This window comes from Muntiacus reevesi, chromosome 17 (assembly GCF_963930625.1).
Source record: "Muntiacus reevesi chromosome 17, mMunRee1.1, whole genome shotgun sequence".
Classification (NCBI taxonomy): domain Eukaryota; kingdom Metazoa; phylum Chordata; class Mammalia; order Artiodactyla; family Cervidae; genus Muntiacus; species Muntiacus reevesi.
The window spans coordinates 55,298,803-55,324,320 of NC_089265.1; the positions used below are offsets into that span (position 1 = coordinate 55,298,803).

Consider the following 25,518-nt stretch of genomic DNA (forward strand, 5'->3'; position numbering starts at 1 on the left):
AGACTAAGCTGGCAGCTGATGGGGTAGGGCGAGAAGACAGGCACTGAATTGTATTGCAAAGGCAGATATTGAAGTTTGATCCAAAAAAGAGGAGTTGAAATGGGACAGAGTGGTGGTTTTAGGGGAAAGAGGAACAAATGGAAAAAAAAAAGATCAAGCACATTTGATTTACTGTCATCCTTAATATGAATGCTTGCAAAAAAAATCTCAGGCAACCTAAAGACATGAGATATAAAAGAGGAAACTGACTCCACCTATTAAATATGGGATGAGGCTTATATTAATAATTAAGAACTTTAAAAGTGATGAAAAGAACTTCTCTGGTTGTCCAGTAGTTAAGAATCTACTTGCCAATGTAGGGGACACAGCTTTGATCCCTGGTCTGGGAAAATTCCACATGCTGCGGGGCAACTAAGCCCGTGTGCCACGGCTACTGACGCCCGTGCACCCTAAAGCCTGTGCTCCACAACAAGAAAAGCCACGGCGATGAGAAGCCCACTCACTGCACTAGAGAAGGCCTGCACACAGCCAAATATAAATAAATAAAATTTTTTAAAAATAAAAGTGATGGAAGAAATTTTCACATATTGAGGTATGGGGAAGTCATTCTGGCTTATAAATGATTTGACTTGAACTTTATACTAGCTACAAGCCTGTCTTGTAGTCTATCAAACACACATTGTACATCTGATTTAACCATTGAAGAAAAGGGTGCATTGTCCAGAAGTAAAGAATATCTGTTTTGAAGTTAGAGATAAATGCCTTCCTTCGTGGGAGGCCAATGGCCAGTACTCCTTTGACGATAAGGCTCCCTTCCCAGGTACCATGGCCATACTAACTTGCTGTGTACCAGCTAATCTATCTTTTTTGAAACATGGAAGAAATGTACCCCTGTTATGTTTGATGTCCTTTATTCTGAAAAGATGTAAAGCTGTGGTGGAAACCAGGTTTCTTGAGAGTAATTCCTCAGAGCTATGAGAGGCTGTCTCCTGGGTTACAGTCTTCAGCTTGACTCAAATAAAACTGTTCTCTATTCTAATCTTACTTTAGGTTAGTTATTGATCATTTATGGCAACAAAAGAAAATTTTAACACAGCATATACTATGCATATACTCTAAGCATATAAATGTTTCATTTAATCTTCAAAACAACTCTATGTGCTAAGTAATAATATTATCCCCATTTTACAGGTGAGAGAATCGAGGCACTGAAAGATTGAGTCTTTTGAGACTTCACAGGCAAGAAGTGGCAGAGCTAGGATTTGAATAAGGCAGCTTGATGCTAGAATCCATGTCCTCAACCACAATGCCTGAAGGTAATTATGATCTTAGGAATCAAGACAAAAGGGGATCGCTCAGGTTTCACTGAATGAAGTATGAGTTGTCTGGTAGGGGCAATTTTTTGGCCCTCAATTCAGACAGACTGCTGTTAGGGATGTGGGGGGATGGGAGTTCTTTGTTCTGTGATGCAGTGATGACCTCAGGGTAAACTGCCACTAGGCTGAGGAAAATGGAATGGCTGCCAGAGGACCTGCGTGGCTCGGAGGGGGTCGCGGGGCTTCTCTGGAACCAGCTGACCTATGCCCTAGCCTGCCGACACTGTGGCGGCAGCTGCCTCCAGAGTCCAGGGAACCTGCTAACGCTGTTTTTGTTCATGGTTTGGCAGATCCAGAGGTGGTGGCAGCTTGGGAGATGGCGGCAGCTTCAGCCCTGGTACGCTGGGGACAAGATGAAAGGCAAGGTGAGTGGCCGAGCAGTGCAGCAGTGAGTGTGGTTAAACGATTCACCACATGTGAGTTCAGGGGAGGAGTCATTGACATCAACGTGGGCCCAGAGAGGTGACCACATAAGCCTGAGGGCGAGGTCGGGTGAGTTTTACCATTAACACGACATTTGAAGCCGGGTAAATGCTCACTGACCCTAGATGTTGAGTTATGTAAGGGAATGCTGGTCTCCAAATGCGGCTGGGTAATGGCCATTAACAGCAGATGGGTAAGGGACCTTTGTCCCCAGACGAGGGCCCCAGTGAGTGACTGTCCACTCTGGGTGCAGACCAGAGACTGAGGGCTTCATGATACTCTCTGTGTCTCTGGAAAGGCTTCACGCCTGACTGTATCTTCCTCCCCTCCCCAGGGCCTACCACTTCTGTACCGTGTGGCTTTCCTTGATCGCCTGTGGAAGCAGAAGTCAGAGGAGGAAGAGGAGGCATTTCTGGATCCACTGAAGACACGTTCTCTTCCTAAAGGAGCTCCTATTGGAGAGCAAGTCACTACAGCCCCATCCCAGCCATCTTGTAATTCTGAAGGCCTCCACAAGGCCACAGGCATACTAGACCAAGGACTCACGCAGACCCCAAACCCTCCCAGATCCTTCCCCACCTTTCAGATCTTGACCAACCTGCCTGTGAGGCACACGACAGCATCAGGGAGCCGCCCACAGGAGAGGAAAAGCCAGTTCTTCTGGGGTCTGCCCTCTCTGCACAGTGAGTCCTTGGAGGCCATCTTCCTGAGCACAGGTGCCCTCTCTCCCTTGAAGCTATCTGTTAGTCCCTCTGTCGTCTTTAACAAGCTTGCCTTCCTGCCTAGATCCCCAGTATTGCTGCTTCCCCAGTATTGCTTCCCAACCCCGCTTCCCACCCAGGAAGCCCATACTACAGAGGATCTGGAAAGGATGGCCTCTGATCCTCAGCAACTTCCCCCTCCATCTTCCCCTCCTGTCCCATCACTTCCCCTTCATCTTAACCCCTTTCCCATGGACCATAAAAGAGTCCTATCTGGCACTGAGGCAAATACACAGTGGCTTACGCAGCAGAGAGAGATCCCCTGGGTCTCTGGGGATCAAGCTCTGCACCAAGGGCCTAACTTTCAAAGAACCAGACCCTCCAAGCTCTTCTATTCATCTGAGGTCTGGTGGAAGGTACCATGGAATCCTAGCCTCCAACAACACTTTCCAGACTCACTCTCTGCCTCCCTAGCAGAGAATCCCTCTAGTCTTCTGGGAGCCCTAACTAGGTCTGAGGCCCCATGGCAGACCGTGGGGCAAAAGGAGGACCCCAAAATCCCTGAGCCAGCAATGTCAGCTACCAGCCTAACCCAAGGTTTTCTGCCAGAATGCCAGGGAGTCAGCCCTCTTGGAGGCCCTTCTGGACCTGAGGCCCTCTGGGAAACCATGAGGCAAAGAGAGAAGCCTCAGATCCCTGAGCCTGCAATCTTGGTCCCTTGCCAATCTGTAGCCCCCGTGATAGAGCCTCAAGGAACGAGCATCCTGGGAGTTCCACCTGCAGATGAGACTCAGTGGGGAACCACAGGACCTAAAGAGAGTACTCAAGCCTTCCAGCCCCCAGTGCCAGGCCCCCGCCAGCCCCCAGACTCGCTGTCAGAAGCCCAGGAAGTCAGTCCTGAAGGAGGACCTTCTGCAACCAAGGATTTCTGGGGATCCTCGGGACACAGAGCGAGCGCTATGGCCTCTGGGTCTCCAATGTCAGCCCTCTGCCCTCCCCCACACCCCCTGCCAGAACTCCTGGGAGGCAGACTCCCGGGAGAGTCATCTGGATATGAGCCCCAGTGGAGATACAAAGAAAATTCAACAAAACCTTGGGCCTCTGAGCCTCCAGCCTTTGACCTCGACCCAGGACTCCACGGAACAAGATCGGCTTGTGTTCCATCAGAATCTGAGACTCCGAGGCAGGGCATGGAGAGTAAAGAAAATCTCTGGGTCTCCGCAGACCCAGTTTCACCTCCCAGCTTCCCCTCAGCTTCTCTGGAGTCCATAGGCACAGGTGTCCCGGCAGTCTTGTCTGACTCCAGTGCCTTGAGGGGGGCCATGAGGCAGAGAGACAACCTCTGGACCTCAGAGTCCCCCGCCCCTGGCCACAGCCTATCGCTAGCTCCTGTTCTAGAACACCACAGAATCAGTCCTGTGGGAGGCCTCGCTGGGTCAGAAACTGCATGGAAGGACACCGATCATTCCAAGAATTCCTGGGCTTCTGAATCCCCATCTCTGGCCTTCAGCACACGCCCAGTTCTTGTACTGGATTCCCTCAGAGCTAGCCCTGTGGGGGTCCCGTTTGAATCTGAAGCTAGATGTGGGGATCTAGGAGGGAGAAAGGACTCCCAGATCTCAGAGCTCCCGGACTGCAGCTTACCCCAAGACCCACATGGAGCCAACTCCTTGGGAGTCCAGTCTGACTCTGAGCCTATTCACAGGGACGTGGAGCAGAAAGAAATCTGCTGGGTTCCTGCGTCCCCAGTGTGGGGCCCCAGCCCACTCCCAAACTCTCACACGAGTGAGCCTATTGGAGACAAACATGACGACAAGCCTGAGGGGGAAAGAGTGAAACATAGAGAAAACTGCAGGACCACTGAACTCCCAGCCTTAACTCCCAGGTTCTCTGCTCTTCTACCAGATCCACACACTGACCTTGAGTTTGTGAGGAATATGCAACACCTCAGAGGGATCCCCCAGGACCCCAATCCTGCAGCAGTGAATCCCCTACAGCCAATACCCTGGCCTCCCACCCAAGCTCAAGCTCTGAAGACTGAGTCCAACCAACCTTGCCTACCCAAGGGAGGGCTGTTAACAGGGGCTAACGCAGAGACTCCATCCTCCCAGGGTGAGGCTATCCCAGAGGTGCCCACCTACCCCGGGATCCAGGCCTGGCACTGGAATAAGGAGTTGGAACTCAGGCTGGACAAACTACAGCAGATCCCTGCTTCCAGATCTCCAAGTCAGTCATTCAGCAGCTCCTGTACCCTGAGCTCCACAACTCAAGCCACCCGGAAACTCTCTTCTTGCCCACCACAGCAGACTCATCCCCCAAGTCCTTGGCCCCACTCTTCAAGCTGTCATCCCCCCAAAGCTCAGAGCACAGTAACTCAGCCTGTCCAGGTCCCCTACTGTTATCACCCCCACTTCTCTTTCCAACCTCAGATACAAAAGTCTGGCAGGCCAGAACAAGGGTCTTGGAAAGAGCAAAGCAAGCAAGCAAAGACAGTGTACCAGACCTCACCCCAAGAGTCACGTGTTCACATGGAGGCTGGTGAGAACTGCCTGGGCCAGGAAGAGCCCGCGAACCCTGCGGCTGCAGCCTCAGGCAAGAGACGAGACGAAGCTTCAGCTCTGTCTTCAGCCAAAAAGCGAGCCAGCCCCAGGAAACCCAAAGAAGGAGACTGTGGAGAAGCAGATGCAAGTTTGGGGTCATCCACAGTTACAGAGGAAAGCCACCCAGCTCAGGCCAGGTTAGCAGAGAACCCTGTCAGCAGACTTTCACGAAGACCTCAGCCCAGCGACAAGTGCTCTACACGCACGGCTTTCTCCCCCCAGCCTCACTCCAAGTGTGTAAGCTCCCAAGGTCAGAGAGGGGCAAGGCTGGGACCTCCTGACATTCTGGCCCCTAGGCACTGTAAGCCCTGCCCTTGGGCACAGAAGCATCTCTCCTCCTCACCTCCCGCTCCCCTTACCAGCAGTCTTCAATGGATATTAGCCAAGTTTCTGGGTACCCATGAACCCATGCCCACCAAATCCATCAGCAGAGGAAAGCCTGGTAGCACTGGCACCCAATATAAGTATCCCAAGAAATGAAGTCAAACCAGTTGGGGGGTGGGGAGACAAAGGAAATCCTAATAAACTAGCTGAATTAGAAAAATCCCACTCTGGTCTTTTTTTGGTCTGGGGTACTGGGAATGTCAATTCCCTATGCTGCTGCAGCTGTTACATCCCCAGGATCAGGGTCCCACAAGCTTGGGATTCTATGGGTTTAACTTTCTTTTCTAGCTATTCACATGATCAACCTGGAGTCCTCTACAGGGTGAGGTTGTTAGGGCCAGGAAAGCACAGACCAGTGCTGCCCCTAAGAAAAACTCTGCAGGACGTCAACAGAAGGAAAACACACCCCTTCACAGGAGCACAACTGATCTGAGGCTAGGCAGCTGTTACCGGCCCTGGGCATGATTGCCTTCTTTACTTGATCCACAAATCTATCTTTCTAGCCAGTTCCTGTCAGCCCTCTGCTCTCTTTCTCAGGTTTAGCTCATGCATCCCAAGGTCACAAACGTTTAGTCCCTTTTCCTATGTTAAGTGGTCATCTGGATTTCTATCATATCGTATACCCGTTTTTCTATTGCAGTTTATAATAGCTATTACTTTTCTACTGCTGCCATAACAAATTACCACAAAACAACACAAAGTTTGTTAAGTCTGATATATGTCTCACAGGGCTAAAATCAAGAGGTTGGTGAGGCCGTATTTCTTTCTGTGGCCACTGGTAGGGTTCATTCCTTGTCTTTCCAGCTTCTAGAGGCTCCCTCATTCCTCAGCTATTGGCCGCCGCCTCCATCTTCAAAACTAGCAAAAGAAAATTAACTTCTCATGTCACTTTTTCTTCCCTGTAACACTTTAAAGGGTACTTTTAATTAAATTGGGCCCATCTTAATAATCCAAGATACTCTTCCTATCTTAGAGTCAGTTGCTTAGCAACCTTAATTCCATCTGCAACTTTCTCTTTGGCCATATAGCATAACATTCATAGGTGCCAAAGATTAGGATGTGGACATTGGGGGGTGGGGGGCAGGCAGGCTCAGGAATGGCATTATCCTGCCTATCACAGGTATTAATTCAACCTGTTACATTTGCTGCAAATATTTTCTCCCAATTTATGTAGTTTATTTTCTAATTTTAAGGTGATTTTTACCATGCCAGAGTTTAAATCTATCAACATTTTTCTTTATGGCTTCTAAAACACTTTATTCTAGCACTTTCATGGATGTATACTTGATTACTTATTTACTTATGGCTGTGCCTCGCAGCGTGTGTAATTTCAGTTCCCCAACCAGAGATCAAACCTGTGCCCTCCTCAGGGAAAGGGTGCAGTCCTAACCACTGAACCACCAAGGAGTTCCCACAGATGTACATTTAGACTATTAATGTAACTTTTGATTAGGGTATCCGATTCCCCCATCCCTGCAAAAAGAAGTCCAATTTTATCAACGGCATTAAAAAAACATCTTCAACCCATTCCCTTAGGTGCTATACTTCAAAACATGGGTCATTTATAAACCATCTCTAGGCTTCAGATCTGCATATCTAACCACATATTCCACTTGTCCAAAACCTACTTTTTCCCTTTAATCTTTTCTTTCAATGTGTGTGTTCCTATTGAAGGGGTGTACCACGTCTACCCCAATACAAAGCCAGACACCTACCATCCTTGATTCCTCCTTTACCCTCAAAAAAAAAAAAAAAAAGACTATCTCACAATTTTTTTTTGGGGGGGGGGCGGGGGTCATGTTGCAGATCTTAGTTCCTCAATCAGGGATCAAACCCAGGCCCACAGCAGTAAGCACACCAAGTCCTAACCACTGGGCCACCAGGAAATTCCCCAAGTTTTTTTTTTCTTTAATTGATTTATCAGGAAATCCCTGGTGCTCCAGTGGACAGGCCTCAGTGCTTTCACTGTGGGAGCCCAGGTGTGATCCCTGGTCAAGAAATTGTGATCCCACAAGCCACACCAGGCAGAGGCAGAAGGGGTGTTAGTGAACTGTCTACATGAAACAACATACATGTGGTTGACAATATTGTACATTGGAAACTGTTGGGTGAAATTACGCCACAGGAAAAAAAGTGGGGGGAAATGTGAATTGTCTAGAAATCTGACGGCTACTTTCTGCCTAAACCCCCAGAGGACTCATCACTTCTTTAAAATAAAGTTCACACTTGGCATTTGAGGTTCTTCTTGTGGTTTGGACTCTCAGAATTCACTTCCTTGCTAGTCAACCTAATGCTTCTTAAGCTCTGACTCCGTCAAGCCTCCTGCCTTCCTTTAACATCCAGCTCAGACTACCTCCAGAGGTTTCTGAGATTCCCTTATCCTGGTATGGTTTCCCCTTCCTTGCTGCCTTAACAGTTTATGCCTTGTTGATAGCACTGGTTTTGTAGCTATTAAGCTCTTCAAAGACAGGTTCTGTGAGGTCAAGTCCACACTCCCACACCAGTTGCTTTTTTCACCCTGTGTATCTGGTTGACAAAAACAGCCAGTCAGAAGTCACATGCAGCTGCTTCTGCCTCCTCTCATTGTTACCATTCTGTTCTGAAGCTTTATTTAGCCCAAACTTGTATATACAGTGATGCTGAAGCTGAAACTCCAATACTTTAGCCACCTCATGTGAAGAGTTGACTCACTGGAAAAGACCCTGATGCTGGGAGGGATTGGGGACAGGAGGAGAAGGGGACGAGAGGATGAGATGGCTGGATGGCATCACCAACTCGATGGGCATGAGTTTGAGTAAACTCCGGGAGTTTGTGATGGACAGGGAGGCCTGGCGTGCTGCAATTCATGGGGTCGCAAGAGTCAGACACGACTGAGGGACTGAATTGAACTGAACTGTATATACAGGTTGATATCAACTCACCACCTGCTGGCTAAGAGTAGAACTGAAGGTACTTCCCTTCTCACCTATCCACCTCCACAAAGTCTCGTAGTCTCAAAGACAATGCAATTTTAATTTCTACTTGCCTTTGGGCCATTTAATAAGTCTATGCATCTCTCAATAGCTTTATAAAAAAATCCACATCATGTTCTTAAGTCTTAAGCCCTCAGTAGTTTGTAGGGCTGGGCAAGATTAACAAACTATTTAAGATCCCTTGGAGAAGGGAATAGCTACCCACTTCAGTATTCTGGCCTGGAGAATTCCATGGATTGTACAGTCCATGGGGTCACAGAGTCAGACACGACAGACTTTCACTTCACTTAACATTTGCTCAGCTCAAAGCAATGATCAATCCCTGTGTTCCTCCTGGGCATTATGTAACCACTAGACTCTCAAGGTTACTTGCAGGATCAGTATCTTGGACCCCAATATATCTCCAAAAGTTAGATTTATAGTTCCATCTTTGATTTTGCTTCTGTGGTAAACTGTTGGTCTTCTATGATCTAATTTGATGCCATATTCTTGGTTAGAAACTCATCTTCTAATCATAGAACTTGATCTGCTATAATACTACATTCCAATTTCTTCCTGGGAAACTTGTGGGGGAAAAGAGAAACTGGCTTTACAGTTCACCTATTTGTGTAAGTATACAGAATTCTGCAGTTGCATGCTGACAACAAACTGCCCCTCACTGCCTTCTACAGTTTACTAAGCACTGTCTATCGTTTTATCAAAGAAATCTTGAGGCCCCAGAAGAGCTAAGAGCCTTCCTTGTTTGATGCTACACTGCTATAAGCACACATGTCAGAAGCAAAACCAGGCCTCTCACAAGTCTGCTCTTGTTTTTTCCTAAAGAGTCTATAGAGTTCCAACCACCTTCCCTACAGGTACACTTTGTGTTATAAGTGAGTGCAAAGCAATCATTCTAACATAAATTTCTGTAACATATTAATTATTAGTACCCTCCACATATTTTGTGGGATCTTGCCTTCTGCTCTATTCCCACAGCTTGATGTAGAGGTACCAAATGTCTTTTCTCCAAAAGACCTTGCCTTTGGTCTCACTGAGGTTAGGCTGCCACGGGGATGAGATGGTGCAGCAATGTAAGAGTAAGGAGACTGAAAGCTGAACCATCAGGATAGCTAAATGGTGTGAAAACCAATGGAGGAGCAAAGACAAGATCTGGTAGAGAAAAGCGTCATGGTTAACAGGGAGAGTCAATGCAAATCACAAAAGTGTTAAGAATATCTATTTCATAGCACATGAGTTCAAGATGCCCCAATTTAATCAGCCTGTATAACTATCTTGAGTCCTTGCAGATTACCTACCTATAAATGTCAAACTGGAGGCTGGTGTAAATACTAAAATGACTAGGTTGATTCAGCAGATTATTTTCTCCGCATCATACTCTTCAGTAAGGCATCACGATACCAATCCCAGGAACACTAAGTGATTACACTGGTTCATGCTGAACAAAGAGGACACCCTATACCTGGACAAAATTATGCAAGCAATCATCTGAAAAACTAGGAGCAGGGGAGGATGTTCAGTTTAGAAAGAAACACATCCAAAACTAGAATTTTATATTAGAAAAAAAGCTATGTTTTTATAATACAAATTACATAAAGGTGGACATAATTGTAAGTGATCCTCAACCAGAACATGAATATATGAAAATTTTAAGATGCATCAAGAGAACATCCATCTCCAAACAGAGACTATACCCCAACTCAGCCTTGGTCAGGGAAAGGGGACTCTACAGGCCTAGTCTCAGCATCCCCATCAAATGTAGGTAGAGGACGTCACATTCCCCACTTCTGAGGTTGCATCAGGCCGCACCCTGCCCTCCACTGCAGTCCTATCCAGTGAGACCGCAGACACTGGGCAAGGCAGCAGCACACCAGTGTTAGGAGGGGAAGAGGGTGCAACCTCACTTCTAGTATTTCACATTTGGAAGCGTGCCTTGGCAGTGAGGAGCAGCCCAAGGCCCTTCCCAGGAAAGAAGCAGGCACAGGGGCCAGGACTCAGGCTCCATTTTGACCCAATGTTTATTGTCCTTTTACAACATGTCGTTTTTGGTTTAGAAACTGCTTGTGATTAGTTTTTCAACATTAACTCAAAAGCATGTAAAATAAAAATCAACCTACTTTCTATATAAACACCCAGCAACTGTAGCCCTTCGCCTTCCTGCCCAGGTTGGGTAGGGGGAAGGGAGGACTTGGGCAGCATTGAGTGAAGTGCAGATGCTTTGCTGTGGGGACTGGTGATAATGCCTTTGTTCACACCCACAGAGGTTCCCTGCACTGCTCTAAACTACAACAGAAATGGTGCAGGCCCCAGGCCCAATTCCTTGTTGGTAATTCACTCTCCGCCTCCCAAATGAAAATCGCTTTTATTTTATCGCTTTTGTATTTTTTTTTTGCAACAGTAACCCCCTGTCCAGAGTCTGACTGCAGCTGAACTGTTCACACTGAGGAATGGAGCAGGCTGTGGCGCACGCCTGGTCCCTCCTGGACGAGCGCCCCCACCCTCAGGGAACAAGGTCCAGCCAGGCCAGCTCACTGCTCGCTAGCCACCAGCACTTAGCCATACAGGTCATCATCGTTATCTTCCGTGTACACGCTGCCGCCTGTGCCACCGCCACTGCCCTGACTGGGGCCGGCTCCACCCTGGGTTCCTGAAGGGAATCTGTATCAAGAGCAGAGGCAGAAAAGGTTAGGATAGGACTTGTGTAGGATTTTCACCATCAGCCCTTTTGTGTCCTTAGGGCTCCCGCTACCTTGGTTGTATAGTTCCCCAAGACGACTGAAGCACAGCCCACTGAAACCTAGTTACCTGAAGCTGCCAAAGCCCCGACTCTGCTGAAGGGTCTGAGCAAACATTTCATACTTCCGGATGTCATTATCACTGACAGAACGGCGGGCAAAGCGCATGGCTTCCTCAAAGTGATCTCGGCGGATCTCAGGCACTGGATCATCCTCTTCTACTTCCTGTAGGATGGGTAAACACAGACCACCAGGGCTGGATAAGGCTCTGCCTGGATTCCTTCCCTAGCCTTCCTGAACCCATTACTGCAGCAGCGGATTGGGCCTCTCCTATTCAACTTGAATATGCTGCCAGGCCAATATTCCTAAAACTGAGTCATGCCTCGCTTAAAAACCTGCCAGTGCATTCTGGAAATGGTAAAACTGTAGGGACAGATTTCACTACCAAGAGCTTATGGGGGGAACAAAAAGCTGACATGAGAGGCATTTCCCTGGCAGTCCACGGGTTGACACTCTGGGCATCCAGTGCAGGGGGCATGAGTTTGATCTCTGATCGGGAAACTAAGATTCTGCACGCTGCAGCCAAAGAAAGGGGAAAAAGTGGCATGAGGGAACTTTTTGGGATGACAGAAATTTGTCTATCTCAACTGTGGTAGTAGTTAGAAAACTTAAAACATATTTGTTAAAAAGCATGGAAATAGTATAGCAAAAATAGTGAATTTTACAATATGTAAATTATACCTCATAAGCCTATATTATATTCTCAAAAAGAAAATGTCAATGGCTCTCAGTGCTTATCGCAACTGAGTTATACCTTACCCACAGGCCTCACTTCCAGTAACACACGACCTCTTTACTGTATCCAGGTTTTCCCAATTCCTGCGGTTCTACTCCTCAAGCAATTTACTTGCGTGACTTACTTCCTTTACCCAACCTCTATTTTCCTTATAGTCCAGGCTCACACCCTATTTCTTCTCCTAAGAAACTACTCAACTGCTGTGACTTTGGATCACTGTAGTTTATAAGCTTTTATGAGAGGGAGAAACATCACTAATGGTAAAGAAAGCCAATTATTTATTTGCTCATTAAGTCAGTTTCCAACACTATACCATGATATAATGGGAACAAGCGAGATAACAAGAGTCCCTATCTTTATTGAGCTTATATACACATACGTATCAAATTCTGCATTTAATTCAGGGGGTCCATGGAACACCAGGAATAGGTCCATAGATCCTAGCTTCTCAGCCCTGCTCTATTTGTTTCTGTGCTCATTTCTTCTCAGCCTTTGTAATTCCTGATTGACGTGGTTATCTACTCAGCATTTTCTCTTCCATGGCATGCTAAACCTCTCAGACAGATGAACTTTCCAAAACCTTACACTCTAGGGCACTGTGGAGAGTCCCCTGGCTCCCTACGTCAAGCACATCTGGGTTAAGGATGCAGACTCACCATGGCTGATGGGTTGGTCTGCCGCTCCCGTTCTCGCCTGATTTCACTCTCGATCGATTCACGAATGGCCAACTTGCAAGCACGTTGGCAAATCTCTGTCAAGTCAGCTCCAGAGAAGCCATTAGTCATCTTAGCCAGGAACTCTAAATCCACATCCTAAAAGAAGCAACAGAGTTACCTTAGCTTTTAGCCTCTCTTCCCCTGAGATTCACTGATCTTTGAGCCAGCCAAGCACTCCCAATTCCAGTTTGTTCCATCCTCTGCCATCAGTTTTATTCCTTATTCTAGATCATCTTAATACCCTCAAATCTTCCATCTTCCCTTTTCAACCATAACCCCAGGAATCCCCAATGGAACCTTGTCCAGGAACCAAGGAGCATTCCACACAGCCTGCAGATTCACGACCCTGCGACCCAAGACCTTGCACCTGCCTTGGCAACTGGGGACTTGCGCAGGTTGGCCTTGAGGATGGCAACACGGGATTTCTCATCGGGAAGCGGGATATAGATGAGCTGGTCAAGGCGGCCAGGTCGCAGGATGGCAGGATCAATGATGTCAGGTCGGTTGGTAGCGCCAATGATAAATACATTTTTCTTTGTGGACATGCCATCCATTTCTGTCAGGATCTGGTTGATGACTCGGTCGGCAGCCCCACCACCATCTCCAATGTTGCCACCACGGGCCTTGGCAATCGAATCCAGCTCATCAAAGAACAGTACACAGGGGGCAGCTTGGCGTGCCTGTGAGAGACAGGTGGACGCAAGCATTAGCACAACTGGGTCTCTCAGACCCAAGAAACATGGTTAACTGAGCTGCCAGAAAGCGACGGTCTTACCTCTCCCAAAGAACAGCCTCTACCCCTAAGCTGTTCCCAAGCAAGTGAACTGATAGCCCAGCCACTTGGAGCTCACCTTGTCGAAGATTTCCCTCACATTGGCCTCAGACTCCCCAAACCACATGGTGAGCAGTTCAGGACCCTTGATGGAGATGAAGTTGGCCTGGCACTCATTAGCAATGGCTTTGGCCAGCAAGGTTTTCCCACAGCCAGGAGGTCCATAGAACAGTACTCCCTTGGAGGGTGTCATGCCAAACTTGAGGAATTTGTCTGGGTGCTCCACAGGATACTAGGAAGAAAAAGAAAGAAGATTCAGGGATATCTCCCCCAGTTTGAAAGAAACCCAACTTAACAGAAGCATCCTCCCACACCATCTCATGGTGTAAGGCGACAGGCTTCTTGGTGCTTCCAACCTCAGAACAGCAGGTTCCTGAATCATGCTCATAATTTCTGCAATGAATGTGCCAACACCCCAATACCACCAGCTCAATGACAATGTGCTGAGGCAGTGACCCACCCTGGACCAAGCACCCTACCTGGACCAGCTCCTGAAGCTCACGTTTGACATCCTCCAAGCCCCCAATGTCCTCCCAGGTCACCTGTGGCACCTCTACCACAGTTTCCCGCAGTGCTGATGGGTTGCTCTGGCTCAGGGCCCACTAAAAAGGGAAGAAAAATTGGGGATGAGAATTGCCAGCAAAGAGATCAAAGTGCATATGTGTGTACCTGAAAGGGAGAGTGGCCCTTACTCGGAAGTCATCCATAGTAACTGCCAGGGAGTTCATAACCTCAGCATCAATGGTCTCGTCTTCTAGGTCAATGAGGTCCATCTTCTTGCGGATGGCTTGCAGAGCAGCCTCAGAGCACAGGGCTGCTAAGTCAGCTCCCACGTGCCCATGAGTCTCATTGGCTACCTGCAGAGAGAAGATCCACTTACTCTCCTGTCTCTGAGACCTAGCTAAAACATCTCTCTTCTGCCTTAAGATAACAGAACCCTGCCCTCTTCCTCTGACTCCTATCTCTGGGTCCTTCCATTTCCCTAAATACATACCAGCAGCCCTTTCATTAGCTGGACTTTTAAGTATTCAAGCCTGCACTTGGGGCCTGGAAATATAGCTGCCTCCAATATTCTGGTTCACCCTAATTTAGTGTAATCCAAGAAAAATGCCAACCCTAGTTTCCTGGACTCAATCTCAGATCACCTCCCTTTCCCTGCCCAGGAATTAAAATCAATCGCCTCACATCTGAAGGCTCTGTCCCTAATCAGTTCCCTTCAATTGTCTGGAAACAAGACATCTGAACTTCTGGCCAGCCCTCATCAACATGCCACCTGTTCAAGATCCACATCATCTGCCAGCTTCATGTTCTTGGTGTGGATCTGAAGAATTTCCAAGCGTCCTGTAGCATCAGGGATTCCAATATCCACCTCTCTGTCAAAGCGACCTGTGAGATGATGCATAGACAGGGATCATTTCTGGTGCATAGGGAAGGGCCCAGGCCTAAGGAGTCTAACCATCCCACTGTGACCAGGAAATGTCTGGTGTTAGCACTGAAAGCCGCTTATCTTGGGAAATCCCTCAGTCTCAGGCAAACCAGGATGGGTGGTTACCCTGGACATGAGATGGAGTAAGGGAAAGAAAGGACCTTACTCTTTACCTAACTGCAAGAAATCCTCAAAAACAAAGAAAAAAGAAAAAGAAATCCTCAGGATTAGGTGACTTAGACAAAGGACAGATATGGGACCAACAGGATTAAGCCCACTGGAGACATAATCTCCCCATGAGCAAAGACAGCAAAAAAAAAGAGTTATTTGGGGTCCTTACCAAATCGCCGTAGGGCTGGGTCAATGCTGTTGGGTCTGTTGGTTGCTGCCATCACAATGACATGTGCTCTCTGCTTTAGGCCATCCATGAGGGTCAACAACTGTGATACAATACGCCGCTCCACCTCCCCATGGGTCTGTCAGGACAGAATGTCTGGTCAGAAGTGAAGTCAGGACCTTTTAAAACCCTACTATCCCCTTGCTTAAGTTCCTACTTTTTCTCTTTTGGGAGCAATGGCATCCAACTCATCAATGAAAATGATAGCAGGAGCATTCTTCTCAGCCTCTTCAAAGGCTTTACGAAGGTTGCTCTCGGACTCACCAGCCAACTTGCTCATGATCTCAGGACCTGAACGCAAACAGAACGCATGCAGTGACAAAAATACATCCTTCCTCAATCTCAAAAGTATTCAGATATCTTGTCTGTCTAGTTCAGAGACAGGTCCTGGGTGAGAATGTGGTAACATCTGCCTACTTTCCCACAGCCCCTACCAACAATTATCTCAGGGTAGCCACCAAGCCAGGATAAAAGGAAGTCAAGGGGCTCAATACACTTATCTCAGTTGAGCTGAAAGGTATGAAGATGGTGACAGCAGATGCTGTGGGACCTCTGGCCAGAGCAGAAGCACCAGTTGGACCCCTACTGGTGCTGAAATATCATTTCAGCACCATTTCAGTGAAATATCATTCTCAAAGAGATAGCTGATCTCAGCTAGTCTTCCCCCAAATCCTCTCAAATAATTAAGCATAGACATTTTGAGTTCTCATTCTAACTTACTCCTCTTTAATGTCTTCAGCCTGTTAATGCTCTTTCTCAAGGAGGGATAGATCAAGGGACACCAGAGTAGCATACCCTTCCCTTGCTGCTTATCTGTCTGCAGTGGACTTCAGAATACAAACACTGAAGTATACATGAGGCTATGTATACAATCGAGCATGTCCACGAGTTCTCCTGCTCATGAACCGGGTCATGCTTAGCTCAGAGTGAAGTCTAGCCAAACACAAAGTGAACCAAGTCTCCTACCATTGATCAAAAAGAAGAAGGCGCCAGTCTCATTTGCCACAGCTCGAGCAATCAAGGTCTTCCCAGTCCCAGGAGGTCCATAGAGCAGGATTCCCCGAGGAGGCTGAGGACCAGTACAGGGGGTCGATTAGGTTCAGACTCTCATCTTCTCCCTACCCCAAGTACCCTAAAATGGCCTAAGAAGGGTTCTATTTAAACAGGATGAGAATTAGAGCTCAACTCTGAATGAGCCCTCAAATAGCAGTTGCTAGGAAGACACTTTACTTCAGACCATACTCACTCCTCTTTGCAGCAGAGATAATAATACCAGAAAGCTGACAATACTTATGAATGCATAGGAGACAGAGAGCAGAGAAACCAAACTAAGAAACTCTTAGTGTGAGTGAGTCTGAAGCTCCTGGATCTAGGAAAAGTTAGAGGGCATTAGGCCAAGGGGATGACTTTAGACAGGTAAGAGCCAAGAACTAGCTCAGCCATTTAAGAGTGTTGGCCAGAGGCTCACTCACTCCTATAATCACAACCCTCTAGGATTTATCATCATGTTGGAATGCCTTCCCCTACCAAAAGCCACAAGTTTTCCTCTTTGAAGTTGTCTTTTCTCTGGCTTCATCCACTGGAAGGATATGGAAAAATATCCCCCCAAAAGATAAAATTTATTTACACAATGTATACTAGGGAAAGGGATAGATGGAAACTTCATCTTCAGGGTATCCTATGATATAGGAACAATTGAGATGTTACATTTTAGACCAGCAGTTCTCAAATATTCTGGACTCAGGATCCTTCACACTGCAAATTTCCTTTACGGCTATTGGGCAACACTGTTCTAGACAAATTGGCAAACTATGGTAAGACTTAAAATAATAAATATTTAAAACAGACTATTTATATATTTATAGGGTCCATTAGGTAAGAACGGTCTTTACATTTTGAAGGGTTGTAATTAAGAAAAAAAATTCAACAGAGAACTTAACTGGCCTACTTTGTTCTAGACCATTAGCAGCTTTAGTGAATTTAGAGTGTTTTATAAACCTGAATATAGTACTTCCTCTCAAATCCAAGGCAATGATGAAACACAAATATGAAAACAGGTCCTAAGATTAGACAGTGAGTAGTTGTTAATCACCACCCTAGGCTAACAGAGCCCAGAATACTCACCTTCACACCAATGGCCTTAAAGAGGGCAGGATGTCTCAGGGGCAACTCCACCATCTCCTTTATCTGAGCTAACTGTTTCCTGCAGCCACCAATGTCATCATAGCCCACTTCATTCAAGGACTCTTCCTCATCCTGAAGATGGAAGAGAAAAAGAAAATGAGAAGGTTAGAATGCTACGATCAGCAAAACCTGAGTTTCTCTAAAGCTGGTGTAGAGAATCTGCTGTATGAGAATATTCTCCTCTAAGGGGATCATGCCTCAAAGAACAATTCAAAAAACCCTAGGGCAAGAATTTATTCATATGGCCATGCTGCGCAGCTTGTCGGATCTTAGTTCCCCAACAGGGATCAAACCCGCACCCTCAGCAGTAAGAGTGCAGAGTCCTAACAACTGGACTGCCAGGGAATTTCCAATCTTTGCTTTTACCGTTTGTTTGTTTGTTTATTCCATGGTGAAGATTTCTAGATAGCCCTTCCTTATTACATTGTCCTTATTCTTACTGTGGTGGGCTCCCCTAAGACCTGAAGCTAGAAACTGTGGGAAACGGGCAGGGGTCTAGATGTCATCATCAGCATCGCTTCTTCAAAAATTACTTTAACCACTAGACTCATTAGACTCAAACTAGATTTTAAAAATTATTGATACCAGACACTTCTTTAAAACACCTAGGTCCAGAAATGAATAGCTATGCTCTCCACCTCTGGGAAGCAGCTTAACCATCAAGCCTGAGGATTCTTTGAACTACCACACTACTGCCCCGCCGAGCACTCACAAAGCAGGGCACCGGGATCAGGAAGAGAACTCACCTCTCGTTTGATGGGCTCCCCTTCACAGTGGATCACTGTATCTGGAGCAACAATGCAATAAGGACTGGGATCTGTCTCCACTACTTTGAACTCTACGGCACGCATTCCACCCCGGACAAGGAAAATGTCTCCTGTGAGAGCAATCAGCACAAGAGCAGTCAGAGGTGTCTATCACCAGACAAAGCTAAGAATTCCCCATCAGAACCTGGGATCTAGAATGCCAAGTTCACTAGATATTGTCCTTTCTCCTTCTCATCCACATCTTATTAAGCATTAGGCAAAAAGAGAAAGCTAAATTGTGAAGAGTCTTTCTGCCCCTTAAAAGACAGTGAATAAAACCTGATGTGCCAGGAAGAAGGCCCTAAGATTTTTGACTTCTAGGGTGTATATAACCCAAGCCTGCACAACAACCACCAACAGAAGAACTGTGCTAAGTATTAAATACACTGTGGACTGTGATACACCCCAAATGGCCCACCTGTTCCTTCAGAGATACAAAAGATAGCTTTCTGTACTGGAGCAAGGAGTGGGAATGGGAAAAGGGGGAAGTGCAAGGAAGCAGGAGAGAGTATACATGTGTAGAATGTGTGTGTATGCATACATGTAGGAGAATAGACAAAGATGGACCAAGGTTTACTTTTGGGTATCCCTACAACAGCCCTTGAGTTCAGTCCTTAGAATTATCTCTCACCTTTCCGGATGGGTCGATAAGCTTCCAAGAAGTATGGCTTAAGGTAAACCTCAAAGAGATTGCCAGTGATGCCTTCCACCGTGTCATCGATGGGTAATACATGGATGCGTTTGCCGTACTTCACATCAGGGCATGGCTGGATGCTAAGGATGCAAGCAGACTCCACGTTACCAACCACACTGCAGCCCCAAGCACTTGGGTGTCCAAAAGGGCCTGGCACAGAGAGCTGATGGTGAGCGAAAGAGAAAAGGCAGGGATGGCTTTAGGTGAAGAGAGGCAAGAGGGTAGGATAGGAGCGAGGGCAGAGCACCAGCCAAGCAGAACAGGTCACAGGCAGGGCAGGGTGACGGGGGTGGGGGGAGGGGAGCCTCCAGAAGAAGCTGCTGGGACTGCCCACTCACCATCAGTGAGGCAGAAGAAAGACCCACACATCTGGAGTCCCCACGAAGATACAAGAGGGAAGGTCTTCAATGAGACACAGCCAAGGATGACCCATTCTGGTTACTACTGGTAACCCAACATTACAAAAGGGGACCTCAGTCTGACAAGTGTCAGGGTCAGAGAAATACAAGTGAAAAAATCATCTCGGTCAGGTGGTCAGAGCACCTTGAGAAAGTGAGTAACCACTTCCAGGAAGAAGGCTCCATAAAACCTAGAATCCCCCCAAAAGAATTAGAAGCCTGAGATGTACCTGGCCAGGTGACAAGATGGTTGGGTAGCACTGGCCAGTGATGACTTCAAGATGGAGAAACCTCTTGCCTAAAGTCTAAAATCACTCAGACTGGAACTATCCTAGTCCTGGCTCAAACTATGCCTCTCACCTCAATTAGCTTGGATCTTTATACAAACCTGCTAGGAGTCCACCTTCCATGCCCATGCTCCATCTCATCCTAGCCCCAACAAAAGCCATTAATGCAAGGCTATAAAGCTTATTTGGCAGATACAACCCTCAAATGGCATCCTAAACCAAGGTCTATGGTGTGACTCCTGGTAGAAAAAAATAAAGGTACCAAGAAAGTCAAGAAAAGCCAACCTGTCCCAAGGGTCATGCAGAGGCAGATTCTGAAGTCCCAGAGGCAGACCCAAAGCCTAAAGACAACCTAGAAACCTAAGTCTTCCTTCCCATGGCCTGCAAGCTCCCAACATCTGCAGGTGCCAAGACCTTTGTGGGGGTACTGCCTGTACAGCAGGCAGCCTCTGGCCTCCCATCCCTGAGGGGCCAAGAACTCCACACACACCTGATGACATCCCCCAGGTGTACGCGAAGGTTATTCCGAACAACTCTATTCATTCGAATCTTCTCATCAGAACATGTGTCATCAGAAAGCACAATGCACACAGCTTCCCGCCTCTTCTTTCCTTTCAGCAACACTGTGTCACCTCGGAACAACTGCAGCTCATCCATCTTGGGCTGAGGAAAGAAGGTTAAGGCCTTTGGGTCACTGGGCCAGGGGATACGCAGCAGCCCTGGAGGTTGGGATTCCCAGTAAACCCCATTCTATCTGTGGTCACTGCAAGAAAAATGAGAGAAGAAACCTGGGAAAAGCCCTCAGGTTAAGTGCAGTAAGCAAAGATTGGACTGTGGACCCAACTTACCTGGGACAAGGATACCACACTGTTGTCCTCATTGATGGCTTCATCAACAATTAACCGATTGGGACGGTTTTTCTGTTTAAGAATGGCTGTTGATAAATCATCGCCTTTTGAACTAGAAAGAGAAAAAGAAGTCAGTTCCAAAACAAATTCCAGCAATGTCCCCACCAGTCTCTAAAACTCACACTTAGGAAAGAAATGGTGCATTGACGAAGTTGTCCCCACATAGAGCCCAAATAAAGAGAAAGTCAGTCAAGATCAAGAATGCTTATTGAGTATATATTACAATTCCTGTTTCAGTAACTCTTGGTATTCCGAGTACTGGTATCCTAGCTGTAAGGCCCCAGGTGATCTTGCCTAGGGTCAGGAAACTAAGAAAACAAAAGTGGAGGCTGAGCAGTAATTAGAGAAATGAAAATAGACAGTATAGAATAATAATTAAGAGAAGGGGCTCTGCAGTCAGACCTGTTGGGTCTGAATTCCAACCCTGCCACTTAGGTGTGATCTTGGACAAGTGATTTGACCTCTTTGGAGGCCAATATAAAAGGGGGACTACAATAGCACTCATCTCAGAGGATTACTATCTTAAAATAGTGAGATGTTGAAGGCAAAATGGGCTGTCATAAGTGAGATATGAATGCCTGGCATATGGTATGATGTTTAGTATGATTAGCATTGCAGAACATAGCACAAGCTCTTTCTTTGCTGACCTTGCAGTGAGTAAGACAACCTCCCATGGGACTGAGAGAGGCCCCAAGCCCCACAGAGTAAGCCTGGAAACTATGAAGAAGAATCACTAGAATTACCCTTCCTACTGGCTAAACTTGCTGAACACCAGAGCATTCTGTGCACCACAGGAATGCAAAGCATAAAGACCATCATATTTGAAAAAAGCAAACACGCAACACTATCAGATCTGGAATCTTCACCAGAAAGAAGCTCAAGCTCAAATGGAGTTTCACAGTTATCTCTGCAAAGACACACAACTCCATGGAGTTGGTTCAAAACGTTAAAACCAAGAAGTGCTGAGACATGGGACAAATCCAAATCCCTCTTGTCTAAATCAAGGTTGCTTGAGTCTGAACTCAGTTTAAACTACCTAAATAAACTACCTGAACCACTTCCCAACACTAATTTCTCTGTGGGCTCTCCCTTTGAAGAGAAGGTCTTACCTTCTCTTATTAAGGCTCAGGAAAACATGGGCATTAACCCAAATAAGGAGGCCAGACAATGGAAGACACCAAGGAATAAATGAAAAGAAACATTTCCCATGGACTATTTCTTCACTCAACAAATTAACAAGGGGTGTGTTTGTGTGTGTGTGAGCTTCCTGACACTAGCGGTACAGAACCTGCCTGCCAATGCAGGAGACTCGGGTTTGATCTCTGGGTCAGGAAGATCCCCTGGAGGAGGACATAGCCACCTACTCGTCAGTATTCTTGCCTGCAGAATTCCATGGACAGAGGAGTTTGGCAGGCTATGGCCCATAGCGTTGCACAGAGTTGGACATGATTGAAGCAATTTAGCATGCACGCATATATATGTTTTCCCTGGTGGTTCAGATGGTAAAGAACCTGCCTGCAATGTGGGAGACCTGGGTTTGATCCCTGGGTTGGGAAGATCTCCTGGAGAAGGGACTGGCTACCCACTCCAGTATTCTTGCCTTGAGAATTCCATAAATACACCAGGCACCGTTCGAGGATCTGGGAATTATCAGCCAACAAAAGACAAAATAGTATTCTTACTGAAAATATCTTCACAATTCGCAAGAAAAAAAGATGTCTGTACTCTAGAATAACAGCTAAGAAGTTAACAGGATATATATATATTTTTTAACATCTTTTGGTCCTGATACATTCAAAAGTAATATTACACAAATCCCACTCATATAAAAATGTTTTAAGTTTTCTGCTGACCCTCTCACATAACCTGGATCTTTATTTATTCCCTTTAAACTAACTTCCAAGAGTGGAGTTTCCTTAGCTTAAATTTGCCTCCCCCAACCCAAAAGTCCCCTGGAGAAGGAAATGGCAACCCACTCCAGTATTCTTGCCTGGAGAATTCTATAGACAGAGGAGCCTGGTGGGCTACAGTCCATGGGGTCACAAAGAGTCGGACACGACTGAGTGACTAACTTTTTAACCCAAAAGTGGTGATCACAATGCTGCAGGGGCATACTCTTCCAATCCTTATAAACACCCTGGAAAGCACCGTGGTCAATATGAGAGGGCAATTTAAATCCATCAATTCTCCCTCTCTCCAATGCATCAAAATATCCTTCAAGGTCTGCCCATCTTCCTGTCTGATGTATAGGGCTAGGGCTAGAAAAAAATCAAATGTCAGGTGCCTCTAGTCATCACTTTGTATTTTAACCCCAAAGCTGCATTCTAGGAAAATCTCCATTCTGCCTACGTTCCTGACTCTGGCACTGAAGAAGAGTGGGATGCTCTTAAAGACCTTTAATTCCACATCTATCTACTGGGATCAAAGGAAGTAACCTCTACATGACAGAATTCAGTTTGATCCCGGGCCAACAGTCCTGGAGAACTATTTGGGGGGACATCCTCCTGGTAGTCGGCATGATTCAGGCCCCTTTCAGAAACCCAACGGGCCACAGGAGACTTGGACAGCGTTCAGGTAAGGGTCATCAAGATGACCTAGAGATCAGAAACTGTCTTATGACGCCAGGTTCCAATAATTCTGGACTTTTACTTTCAGTCTTGGAAACTAAAGACTAAGAGACTACTTTAATTATTAAGTAGTTCTTTTAAATAGGCACCTGAGTAATACTTCATCTCAATTCAGAAACTTGAAAAAAAGGAACAAGTCTACAAAAAAAAAAAAAAAAACCCACCTAAACTCTAAACTCAGTAAAGTGATTTGCATAGAAGGGTTTCCACAGGATGGCAGTGCCTCCCCCTATACCCCCAGTATCTAAAGCTCTTGATTCTAAAATGGGCAGAGGTGGTCAGGTTTTATCTGACGCTTTCCTAAGCAGAGGGCCCAGGATTTCTCAACACAGCTGCTTAGGGAAAGGAATGTGTGAGTTTAAGGCAACTCTAACCTTCACACACAGAGGCTGAAATCTAGAAAGGTCGACAAAAAACTGAGATTTGAATTTCAGCAAGAACCTAAAGAACCCCATTTCACAACATCAAGGAAAACTGACGAAAGCCTTCTCGTATGAATAACAGGCCTCAAGTATCAATATGAAGGCGGCCAGAAGCGAACGGCTGGGCCTGCCCTTTCCTCAACAGCCTCTCACCACTCAGGTCTTCAACTACTGGCCACCCCGACGCAGCTCTTTAAAAGGGCTTTCGTGAGCTTCCCTGAGTTCCCAGGCCCTTCCCAGCGCCGGCCTCCGCCTCGGTCTCCGGGCTAGGGCCTTCACGTGGCTCAAAGTCCACGCCCACCGGGCCCAGTTAGGGCGTTGGGCCCGCCGCGGGGCCTGCGCTCTCCTGGGACCAAAGGCCCAAAGCGGGTGGCAGATCAGATCGCAGGTGGGCGCCGCAAGGCCCCGGGGCTCTGCGCCGTCAGTGTGAGCCCGCAGACCTCACTAGGCCGGGACGGCAGTTCCGAAGGAGCCAATGAGGCCGGCCCGGGCCTGCATGACACAGCACGATCCGGCCCAGGCCCCGACCCAGGCCCAACTCAAGCCCCGCCTAGGGGGCGCGCGGGTGCGCAGCTGGGCCCGGGTCCGCGGCTCCTCATTCGCCCCTTTCCTCTTCTTCCCTCTCCCTCGTTCCCTGTCTCCACCTCCAAGACGCGCCCACAGCCAGGCCCGGCCGGGCCTACCCAGCGCGGTGGGTCTCCCGGTGCGCGCACCCACAGGGGGCGGACGGGCACGCGCACACACTCACTCAGCTCCAGAGGCCATGGCGCGCGCTTCTCCCAGCCGGCAGCTGTGGCGGACCGCGGGTAACGGCTCTGAGGGGTGGCAGGCGACCGACTGGGCCGGGACTCGGCTCTCCCGGAGAGGGGGCGAGTGGCGGCGACAAACCCGCAAGCCTCCCTCTTGTTTCCTCCCAGCGGCACTAGGGCGGTGGACGACCGGGCGGGCGGCGCTGGCGCCTGATCCGCGAGGGGGTAGCGGCAGCGACGACTCAAACGACGGCTGCAGACGCTTCGCCAAGACTGAGCGGAGAAGAGCCGAATCATCGGAAGGAGAGGTGCTCTCACCCCAGCCAATCAGCGTCTGCCGTGGCGACTCCCGCCCGCCCCTCCGTGCCTCTCCCCAGCAACCCGCGGACTGGAGCCAATCAGGAAATTCGTTTGTGGCCTGGCTCCCGCCTCAGGGGCGCAACACGACTAGTAACGCCACGTCAATTGGCCGCAACGGTACGCTTCCTCGACGGATTGGGATTTCCGACCAATCAACGAAAAGAATAGGGCCAGATCGACTGGCGAAAGGAGAGCCTTTATCCCTGGGAGGCAGACTCTCCCACTTGGCTCCAGTTCATTGGCTCCTGAGTTTACCCTACTAGAAAAACCTGGCACAATGGATTGAACCCTTATATTAGTCTAGTCCAGTTGTATTGATAAACTACACACCCGTCTTCTTCCAAAGCCTGAGTATCCACTCTAACCCCTCTCCTTGTTCCTTCAAGACGCCGGCTCCAGCCACCTTTATTCTGGACTCTGACTAGCACCCCAGCTCTTAATCCACTCTACCCTATTGTCATTACACCCTTTGATAATCGTAATCCCATAGGCTTTACAGTTTCTCGGGGCTTGGAGATACATGCTTCCTTTCCACTAGTTATTAATATTCATGGCTAAAGGAGGGAGTGGCCTCAAGTCCAGAAGGGAGTCAAAAGGCAGCTACAGAACACACAGCAGATTCAACAGAGCCCAAGGCAGCAAGAAAACTGTAGAGACTAGGAAGTCCTTGGGCCCAAAATGCCAGGTTGTTGCTGTTAAATTGCTAAATCGTGTCCGACTCTGCAACC

At 47.5% G+C, this 25,518-nt stretch overlaps 2 protein-coding genes across 2 annotated transcripts; one reads left to right on the top strand and one right to left on the bottom strand.

Moving 5' to 3' along the window:
* Positions 1-1,510: 1,510 nt before the first annotated feature.
* On the top strand, positions 1,511-6,027 carry SPATA31G1 (SPATA31 subfamily G member 1). Its single transcript, XM_065907864.1, has 4 exons — positions 1,511-1,741; positions 2,134-2,797; positions 3,248-4,869; positions 6,022-6,027. The coding sequence occupies exons 1-4, from the start codon at positions 1,511-1,513 to the stop codon at positions 6,025-6,027; spliced, it is 2,523 nt and encodes an 840-aa protein (XP_065763936.1).
* Positions 6,028-10,453: 4,426 nt separating this feature from the next.
* VCP (valosin containing protein) lies at positions 10,454-24,722 on the bottom strand. The gene is made up of 17 exons (XM_065908094.1): positions 24,430-24,722; positions 20,573-20,684; positions 20,215-20,387; positions 18,977-19,119; positions 18,286-18,416; positions 17,480-17,611; positions 16,322-16,424; positions 15,513-15,646; positions 15,299-15,434; positions 14,806-14,918; positions 14,225-14,389; positions 14,012-14,134; positions 13,552-13,764; positions 13,072-13,380; positions 12,641-12,796; positions 11,259-11,413; positions 10,454-11,111 (listed from the first exon to the last, which is right to left on the bottom strand). The coding sequence occupies exons 1-17, from the start codon at positions 24,444-24,446 to the stop codon at positions 11,006-11,008; spliced, it is 2,421 nt and encodes an 806-aa protein (XP_065764166.1). The 5' UTR covers positions 24,447-24,722; the 3' UTR covers positions 10,454-11,005.
* Positions 24,723-25,518: the final 796 nt, after the last annotated feature.